This window comes from Idiotropiscis lumnitzeri, unplaced genomic scaffold (genome assembly GCF_059441095.1).
Source record: "Idiotropiscis lumnitzeri isolate Australia: NSW breed Sydney's pygmy pipehorse unplaced genomic scaffold, RoL_Ilum_1.0 HiC_scaffold_99, whole genome shotgun sequence".
NCBI classification, from domain to species: Eukaryota; Metazoa; Chordata; class Actinopteri; order Syngnathiformes; family Syngnathidae; genus Idiotropiscis; species Idiotropiscis lumnitzeri.
The window spans coordinates 294,178-304,542 of record NW_028283637.1 but is presented as its reverse complement, the minus strand read 5'-3'; the positions used below and the strand labels follow the sequence as shown (position 1 = coordinate 304,542).

Sequence of the window (10,365 nt, the reverse complement as noted above, 5' to 3'; positions counted from 1 at the left end):
ATTGTTATACTTTATAGCGTAACCTATTTATACTAATTTTCTGTATGCAATTTCAAGTGCAACTAATATAGTTGTGCATATAGATAGCCACCAAACTCCATACATTAGATAAAAATAAGAGCCACGATGTTAACCAATTAACAGTTCAAGAAAAAAGCAGACATCCAAGAACTTGCTTTGTTACTTTTGCGTGGCCAGAACTACAAACCCCAAAGCAGAGCAAACCCAAAACATCAGAGAAAGTACAATACTTTTGTCAAGGAGTGGTGCTGCTGCTTTGCGATCGCTGCCACCATAGTGAACGCGCTCCCACATTCGTGCACACGCACACATGCCACACACCTGTTTTCCACGTCCTGTCAGTCCACTCCGTCGGTCCGCATTTATTTCGTTGGTCAGCCATCACGGTTGGGTGCGCACTAGATCGCTGTTAAACCATCTTCTACGCCACAGTCCTCGTGTTCAACAAACATTTCTCCCGAATTCGCCTACCATGCACAACTCTCCACTTTCAAACCGAGCGCCGCTGTTACTTCCGGGTTTTTAGCGCCAAGCACTTGACGCTAGCGTGTGACGTCATGGCGAAATACTAGGTTTTAAAATAAAAATTTTCTTTTTTTTGTACAGTCTAAGTGCATGGGGTTATGATAGATCGAATGAGTATACCTTTATGTACTCACTAACATTTATGTTGATCATAAAATGTTGTTTTGATGAAGAAAACTGTTATTTTTTAGAATCAATTGGCTTAGGGCACTTGGGCAAACTACGGCCCGGGGGCCACTTGTGGCCCGTTAAACGTTTCAATCCAGCCCCCCAAACTTGAAAAAAATTAAATGAATAAGCCTTGTTAATGGTTTATTTTCTAAATACTGTGGTTTTTCAAAGACATATATATTGTTGTAATGCTTTTGTTCACTTTCGTTTAAAATTAAATGTATTTTAGGACTCATTGTGCCCCCCCCCTCCCAATCAAAAAGTTTGCCCATCCCTGGCATAGTGGATGGGCCGAGGAGTTTAAAAGGCACACATCATGCATTTTTCAGTCAGTTTTAGCCAGGGCTTGGTATGGGGAAGACCAGCTGGTTTACATGTAATCATTAAATTTTCCCAAGTTTTATTTAAGTTAATTGGACAAAACAAAAAAACGCAATATTCTTCTGCCAGAGAGTATGTAATATTCTTCTGCCATTTTATTGTAGAGGGCCATTTTGAGCCCCTAACAATATTATTCAACCAAGAGATCATGAGTCGTCGCCCACTTACTTTCTGAAGTCAGCTGGGATGTCACGGCTGTGAGCCTCGTGAGGATAAAGTGGTTCAGATGGAAAAGTAGGACTAAGGGCTTTTTCTCAGGTTTCCATGCGCAAATCCATGTATATTAGGTTAATTGGAGACTCTAAATTCTCTACTCATCAAATGACATTCGTGACCCTGATGGATAGATAAAATAGATTATTAATCTGCCATGGGAAGTCCAAGGTGTCTGGTAGAAAGAAATGCATTCATACACTCATTACACAGTCAACCAAGCAAAGACACAAAGCCTAGGGCAGGGGCGGGCAAACTTTTTGATTGGAGGACCACAATGGGTTCTAAAATATGACAGAGGGGCCGGACCAGGAGCAGATGGATGGAGTGTTTTGGAAACCTCACCTCATCTGAGAAAAAAAATACATTTAATTTTAAATGAAAGTGAATAAAAGCATTCCAACAATAATATTTGTCTTTGAAAACCACAGTGTTTAGAAAATAAAACATTAACAAGGTTTATTCATTAAATTTTTTTCAAGTTCGGCGGCCCGGATTAAAACTTAACGGGCCGCATGTGGCCCCCGGGCCGTAGTTTGCCCTCGCCTGGCCTAGGGCATAAACACATACATGTAATATCCAATCCGCTTATTCTCACAAGGATAGCGTGCTGGAGCCTACCCAGCTGTCAACGGACAGTAGGCGGGGCACACCCTGAAGTGGTTGCCAGCCAATCGCAGGGCACGCAAAGACGAACAACCATCTGCGCTCAAACTCACTCACAAATGCAACCTCCACACAGGAAAGCTGGGTCCCGGGATCGAACCCTGCACCTTGGGACTGCGAGCCGGATGTCCTAACCAGTCTTAACTCATTAAATACCAGCCATTTTCACTGGAGCAACCCGCTCAATCCCAGCGTTTTCCTGGGTTTTGACTAATATTGCAAGGCCCACAGAATATAGTATTCTAATGCTATATAGACATGGAGCACACCCGAAGAAAGATGAGACTCTCTTCTTTCAACAGAAAAAAATGTTTGTTCCTATCTTTTTCCATTCTTGAGCAATCGGCATTTGAAAATAGCTAAATTTCATGAAAACTCCAATCCCTGGGGAAAAAACTGAGAAAATGAGCTTTTTGTAAACTGATGCATTTTGACCATAATTTGAATTTTGACACTATTATTTATGGCTTTTATGACACCTCTAACATCTAAATAATGCATGCCTTCTATAAAATAACAAAAAAAAGCACAAAAAATGTTTTTGATAAAATAAATTTATTTGCACATAACACTAAACGACTGAACTGTTGAACTATGTACAAAAATGAAATACATCAGTGTCATACATACTTTTTTTTTGTGTGATATAAAATAAAACAGTTGCCTTGATGCAAGGGCACACAACATAGTTCACACCACATTCTTGTTTCACTCCGTTTGCCTTTGCACAAACAGACCCGACACTTTCGTTGTGGTCTGGCTTTGCTGGTCCGTGGAAAATAGGCGAGCTTGTGTTTGTCCACTGGGGTTTGTGTGAAAATAATTGTCTGGGAAGTGATTGCTGGCATCCGCGATGTGCTGCAGAAGCTCATCCGTGAGAAACAGCTGCAGGAAATCAGCTGGCTCCTCAGACTCCAAATGGGCAGCGGCATTCAGTGGTCCAGGTGTTGCTGTAAAGTCGATTTTCCTCGGTTGCCATCCAGTGTGACGCCATCCGGAACCACTGCTTCCTGATGCACAACCTGTAAATTACAGAAATACAAACAATTGGAAATATATATTTATTGCTGCATTTTATTGCTGGCGTGTGAAGTTTCATATTATAATTTACCTTTCTTTACACCAACAAGACGAGGAGGAACTTTCTTGCCGCGGGATGCACAATCTGTGAATTTTAGAAAGTATGCATGATTACCACACCATTCAGTATTGTTGTTTCCTCGTCGGGGAGGAGATGCGCTCGCGCGTAACTGCACATTTACGCGACATTTTCTGCCCGCAAGATGCATGATATGTACAATAAAAGCATGAGGGCTAAAACCACATGTTCAATGGTAACTTGCGAGCGTTTACTTCCTCGTCGGCGAGGACTTACGCTCGCGTGTAATTGTGCAATAGGCGCCCGGACGAGAAAGTCAGCGAGCAAGCTTGCGTCTAACTGCACATTTACGCGACATTTTCTGCCCGCAAGATGCATGATATGTACAATAAAAGCATGAGGGCTAAAACCACATGTTTAATGGTAACTTGCGAGCGTTTACTTCCTCGTCGGCGAGGACTTACGCTCGCGTGTAATTGTGCAATAGAGGCGGCCGGATGAGGAAGTCAGCGAGCAAGCTCGCGTCTAACTGCACATTTACGCGACATTTTCTGCCCGCAAGATGCATGATATGTACAATAAAAGCATGAGGGGTAAAACCACATGTTCAATGGTAACTTGCGAGCGCTTACCTCCTCGTTCGGGGGGATCTGGTGAGGACTCTCAGCTGCTTTGGCTATTGTCCGAAGGCAGGCGATGCAGGCCGCAAGGCACGCGCACCCTCTTTAGACGCCGTTTTGTTGTGACGACGACGAAGCGTCATCATCTCAACCAAAGCGTCTCCATCGCCTTGATGCTTTTAGGAAGCTTTTTTTTAAAAAAAAAGCATTCCTCGATCGTCATTTGCTTGGAGGATTTCATTGCTAACGCTACTAATGCGACTGCTGCTAGTGCTGCCGATGCTGCTGCTACCCACGCTGCTCTCCACACTTATAAGTCTACCCCAGGATCCCGCCCCCCCATTTGTACCTCTGGCGCAGATTCAAGGCGGATCTTTTGCACCTCTGCCCCCTGCTGGGTGATTTTTACATGATTCACAATGCGGACAAGGCTGATTCTCAGTCAGAGGTTGCATCAGACCCTTATGTACACTATGACGTAAAAAAGACAGGAAACGTACTTATACGTCTTTGGTAGAGGGCGCCATTGCATTAAAAGACGTCTTTGTACGTCTAAGGGAGTAAATGAGTTGAACAAAGTACAGGGTCCTTCACCTGACTACAGATGATCTTCTGGGGACTTTATTTGGTTTTAATCACTTTTGGGGTCTGTATCTATGCACACTCCCTGGTTTTGCTACCTTCCCGGGTACCACATACACACTGCTTAGTTTCTCTGCCTTCGTGGGTACCACATACATATTGCTTGGTTTCTCTGCCTTCCTGGGTACGACATACACACTGCCTGGTTTTGCTACCTTCCTGGGTACCAGTCACACAAACGTCAGACGACTCAGCACATACCGACTGTCTCAGCACTACACACTTTCACTCCAAGGCAGTGCTGTGAACCAACTTACTGACAAGAGGTAGTATTTAGAATTTTAAAAAGTGCTTGAAAGGTTTTGTTCATGTAAAACCAACAGATTATGACATTATTATTATTATTATTTAAATCAGTATTAAACAGCATCAGCATAGGTTAAAGATATTATACAGACTATATACGATAAAAAAATACTAAACCACCCTTGCTTTTCCGTCATTTCTTGTATAAGTTAACACACAGATGTATAACATTTGTTTATACAAATATAACGATTAAAAAGTAGCTGATTAGAGTTTTAATTTTGTATTCATTAATCTGTAATAAAAATGGACATATTTTGGTTAATAAAATTAACAAGAAATAAAAGTAAAGGGTGTTCTAATACTTTTTTCAAGATTGTCCTAACATACATTTACTGTTTACAGTATATGTCTTCGGAAGAAGCGCAGCATTAGATTTTTTTTTTGTTCTCTCTCTTTGACTTCTGAATTTGAATTTCTGTCACAGATGTGCTTGAATTCTATTTTGGATGATTTGTGTTAAACTGCACAAATATTTGAAGAGCCATAGAATTCAAGAATCACACCAGTGCTGCTACTCCTCCGAACGGGTGAACGCCCTTGATTAACAACCTGCGTTGAGGTGGCTTTTGAGATTCGTGGTGTGGGAGAAAAATCTCTGAAGGCATTCTTAGACTTCAAGAGAGGGTCCACAATTTTCAAAGATTCACTTCCGTCTGAATCAGAGGCCTCACTTGTATCCGGAATATATTCATCTCCACCGTCATCTGAGTTGGAGTAATAATGCTTCTCCATTCCAAAGTCAGCCTGTTTTTTTAATCTAAAAAACAACAACAACAACGAAATATAAAGGATAGAAGGCAGGAGACCAATAAAATATATGCAATTTGCTTGTAAGATTCCCTGAAATCTATATGGGTTGTTTACCTGTATACTTTTGGTCCTCCTGAGCCTTGGGATAGTAATATGGTCTGGGTCTGAGGCACAAAGTTCAGGGGCAGGATTTGACAATGATTCGTCAGAATCTGTGTCGTTATTCCAAGGAAGATTCAGCCCATATTTTTTGTCCAAGGGAGGAGACTGGGTTGCATCAGAGTCCAAGAGAAAATTGAGAACCCATTAAATACTTAATCCCCAGAGGAATCTGCACAGAAAAAGGTCTTAATTCTATTTGAAAAAAAAAAAAAACTAAAATATTGATGAATGATATTATGACAAAATAATGTCATAAAATTAGAATGATTTTAGGAAATTATTTGCAAAACCAAAACATTGTGGTACGATAATAATGCATATAATTATTCTACGCAGCTATATTTAACAAAAACACTTAATTGACCGTAACAAAAAGCTCCCGGGAGGAAAACTACATTAAATGTTTTTTTAACAGGGCAGTGAAAATATTGGAAAATAAAAAAAATAATGAATAAAATAATACGAAAAAAGAATTCAATGTGTATCGATGGACCCATATGAAATACTTATATCGCTATGTACTTATCAGCCATATCGCCCAGCCCAATATGTAACTGCAACTTCAAAACCTCGGGCCATAACAGGATTGTAACATGGGATGCATATCTTCATTCCTAAATTTGTAGATCCCGAGGAGGCTGCTCAATGGTCCTGGTAATGTAAACCTCAACCAATTCGGTCACAGCCAATGTTCTCCATCCTTGTTAAGAAGTTTTGAAATGATTTAATAGATATACTATTGCAAACTATACCAGAATTTTATACATTTTAAACTTTTGATCACAATTTTACCTATTTTCTAAAAATCTGAAGAATCCACATGCCAAATCACCTGCTGTGGACACATAGGTTCTGTTCTGACAGATAATTCAGTTACAGGTTGTGTACTTAAAGCCAATAAGAGGGCAATGCAGCAGTCGACAGCCTGACGAAAGCTTAAGTCTCCCAATGAGAGAACTGTAGTGGCTGGTAGGTTCTTAGATTGTAACATAGTAAAGACATACACTACGCATAACTGTATATCATATGATGATGAGGGAAAATATTATTAGCTACGATTTATGTCCAGATATATTAGAAAACTTGTCCAACCAGCACAGGTCTATCTAACTGTAATTTTAACATCTCAAGACACGACAGGATGACCACATGATACGCATACCTCCTTTTCAGAGTCTGTCAAACCTTGAGAAGGCTGCTTCGATGTTCTGGTGGCATCAACCTCAGCCGATTCAGTCATTGTCGGTTGTCCTCCATCCTAATGAACAAGTTGAATATTAATTTAATGAATTCAAAAAAAGAAAATGGATCAGAATTTTACACATTTTAACGAACAAGTTCACGAATGAAACAAAACCAATTACTTTAGCGCATGACAATTAATCTTCAGTAGAGATATGTTGTGACTGATATTTCAGTCACAGGTTGTCTTTTGAACGCCACCAGGGCCGCAATGGAGCACAGGACAGCCAAAAGTCTTCTTGTCGGACAGCTGTAGTGGCTGGTAGGTTCTAAGATTATAACATAGTAAAGGCACATACAACTCCTAACTGTATTTCATATGATAATGAAGGAAAAGATGATTAGCTATGATTTATGTCAACAATAAAAATGGCTCTACGGGGTCCCCACGAACGCAAACCTGACAGTTGGGTGTCAGATGGCCAACATACCTGACTCGCAATTCAACTCAACTGGACCCCACAACACAAGAAAAAGCTGAGTGAGCCTCAAACCAGACATACACATTCACTGACAAATATCCTGTGACACCAGATATATTAGAAGTCTTGTCTAATCAGCACACGTCTATCTAACTGCAATTTTAACATCTCGAGACACGACAGGATGAGCACACGATACGCATACCTCCATTTCTGAGTCTGTAAAGCCTGGAGGAGGCTGCTTCGATGTTTTAGTAGCATCATAAATTTATTGAATTAATTATATTTGAGGTTGGATTAGATTTTTACACATTTTAAGCCTTAGCCACCCAAAACAAAACATAAGCTCATGAATGAAATAAAACTAATTAATTTCGCCCATGCCAATTAATCTTCTGTAGACACGTGTTGTGACCAGTGTTGTTTTTGGCAGGCATTTTAGATTTTGTCCAAGTCATTTGGACAAAGTGCTGATTTGTTTACATCACATTTAGTCATCCCAATTCGTTATAGTTTTAGTCCAGTTTTAGTCAACGAAAACTAAAAAAAGGGTTTTAGTCCAGTTTTAATCGACGGAAACGCAAAAAAAGTTTTACCCTAGTTTTTGTCAATTTATTCACAAAGGTTTTAGTCCAAGCGGCACGGTGGCCCAACTGGTTAGCATGATGGCCTCACAATATTGAGGTCGTAGGTACGATTCTGGCTCCGGCCTTCCTGCGTGGGTTTCCTCTGGGTAATCCGGTTTCCTCCCATATTCTTAAAACATGCATGGCAAGTTACTTGGACACTCTAATTGCCCCGAGGCATGAGTGTGAGCGTGGATGGTTGTTCGTCTATGCATGTCCTGCGATTGGCTGGACACCAATTCAGGGTGTACCTCGCCTACTGCCGAAGACAGCTGGGATAGGCTCCAACACCCCCCGCGACCCTAGTGAGGAGAAGCGGTACAGATAACGGATGGATGGATGGATGGATGGGTTTAAGTCCATTTGAGTTAAAACAAGGCATTCAAGGTTTCCACCCAATAACAAAGACTTTTGGATGGACTACTAAGGATTCTTCATTACAAACAGAAAAAAGTGGCAACAGTGGAATCAATACTCACTACTCCAAAATAAGCAGAGAAGCAAAACATTTTGTTGGGCAACTGTTGTGGCTTTATTTCACTAAAAGCAACATAAAATAATTTATGAACCACATGCTAACAATTTTGTCTAGTCAACGAAAAAAATTCATGTACATCACGTCATGTTTTCGTCATAAAAGAACCTCGTATAGCTTGTCATCGTCATTAAAAAAGGGGCGTTAACGAAGTATTTTCGTCATAGTCATCAGTGACGAAAACAACACTGGTTGTGACTGATATTTCAGTCCCAGGTTGTCTCCTGAACACCACCAATTGGGCAAGGGAGCGCAGGAAAGCCTGGGGTCTTCTATTTTTACAGTATAGAAAGGCTAAATATCAAATTGAAACAGTGTTTTATATCATGAATATACAGGGTTGGTGCTGGTTCTGGTAGGGAAACCACAACATAAAGATGTCCTTAATTAGTCCCACAATGGGGATATTTGCAATATGGCATATGATGGCCTAACAGGGCCACCGCCCAGAAAGGAGTAACGCAGAACTTTGTAATACTGTCACTCCCTGACCAGTTCGTTGTTCCTGCAGAGCCAAACTTTGACTCAGACCCACAAATTTGAATTACAGATAGTGGACAATGGAGAACTCCCCCAGTCAGTCATCATGTTCAACTTCCATAGAAACTTCACATACATTTATTAGATTGCCAAACTAATTGGAAACTACATCACCAGAACACCACAAGTGGGCTCTGTTATTGTACTTAAAGATGCATCTTACAAACCTGTGTTCTCCAAGGCCAGCTGGTCCATAGTCTTAAGTTATTTCTTCGCCAACATCAATGTCTCGGAGCGCAAACAGACAGAGGTGTGGTCTGTCCTCTGTTGTCATCTTCTTCATTTTACAGTTGGGGTGCATGTGGTCATCATTAACCAGTCTTCCCAGACTGCCATCTTCTTGAGCTGCATCAACACTTAAAATAGATAAAAAAAAAAAAAAACAATTATTCAATCAATGTCAGAAATTAATCTTTGAGACAATCTTGTGTACACAAAACATAAAAATAGGAAATCCACAATTTTTAAATCTAAATCAAATCATACAAGAAATTTCTATTGGAATCAGACCCTATTAACAGCTTGTCTTTGAGACTTCATGATCTATATTTTCATTTGTACAGATTCAACGCATGAATAAAAGTAATTATACATTTTTGCTTAGAGAATGATTTTTCCCCTAACACTTATGGGATGAGTATGTGTTTATTTTTTTAAATAAAAACAAAAATAAGATAACATCTCAATCTTTGCCTCACCTCCAAGTTTTTTCTTGCCGGCGGAAGTCAAACAAAAAGACAGTGCCTCTTCCATCCATCTTCCTGCGTTGAGATTCATCAGAATCTATCAATTTTCCTCTGTACTCCATAATAAAGAATAAAGTCGTCTTTCCTGAAAGGGGCCTTGGTAAATACTCCTCGACCTAGTTAACAGGGAAATCAAGTTAGCTTCGTCATATTTTTAAGCACACAAATAAGGAGTCATCATATTCATTTGGGCCACTATACTAATGTAGGGTGGTTTGAAACATTGCTTCTTGTGAGGGATAGAGCAGAGCCCTTCTTTATGATTTTAAAGGAACAGACCAGCCAAAATTCATTTTCCAGCATTGCATTAGCCAGTATGTATTAGGACTGAAAGTACAAATGTCAATTGCACCTGGTTACGTAAAAAAAAAACTTTAAGATTATTTAGTTTCAAAACAATGACATACACTGTACACAGTCATATTGGATCGCGTCACGTGATCTCTGTGACGTATTACGTGCTTTACACTAGACTATCAATATCGGACTTGTTCACCGGTCTATTGTGGTATAAAAATGCCGGAGGGCGTCATCAAGTACAGCCTTAATTTAGATAGAACTCCTACCATCAGGTTTCACACTCACTGAAATAACTTGAAACTGACAAAAGTGGCAAAAGAAAAGGTCAAGACACTCTTAATGTAAAATAACCACTTAAAAAACGATGTCAGCTTGGTTATCAGAAAACAATAATA

At 40.1% G+C, this 10,365-nt stretch overlaps 1 protein-coding gene and 1 long non-coding RNA gene across 3 annotated transcripts in view; both read right to left on the bottom strand.

The window, feature by feature from the left end:
• Positions 1-2,757: 2,757 nt before the first annotated feature.
• LOC148315561 (uncharacterized) lies at positions 2,758-4,005 on the bottom strand. The gene is made up of 3 exons (XR_015840812.1): positions 3,709-4,005; positions 3,089-3,142; positions 2,758-2,999 (listed from the first exon to the last, which is right to left on the bottom strand). It is a non-coding gene; the product is annotated as an uncharacterized LOC148315561 (long non-coding RNA).
• Positions 4,006-4,605: 600 nt separating this feature from the next.
• The window catches only part of LOC148315560 (uncharacterized), a 52,807-nt gene continuing 47,047 nt past the window's right edge, over positions 4,606-10,365 (bottom strand). Inside the window, exons 17-22 of one of the 2 annotated variants that reach the window (XM_088287475.1) lie at positions 9,623-9,786; positions 9,092-9,280; positions 7,899-8,151; positions 6,722-6,817; positions 5,512-5,664; positions 4,606-5,404 (exon numbers count right to left, since the gene is read on the bottom strand). In XM_088287475.1, coding sequence (XP_088143601.1) covers positions 5,387-5,404; positions 5,512-5,664; positions 6,722-6,817; positions 7,899-7,976 — 345 coding nt within the window. In that variant the 5' untranslated portion in view covers positions 7,977-8,151; positions 9,092-9,280; positions 9,623-9,786 and the 3' untranslated portion in view covers positions 4,606-5,386. The remainder of the gene's footprint in view (positions 5,405-5,511; positions 5,665-6,721; positions 6,818-7,898; positions 8,152-9,091; positions 9,281-9,622; positions 9,787-10,365) is intronic. The other variant, XM_088287476.1, reaches the window with a different exon arrangement.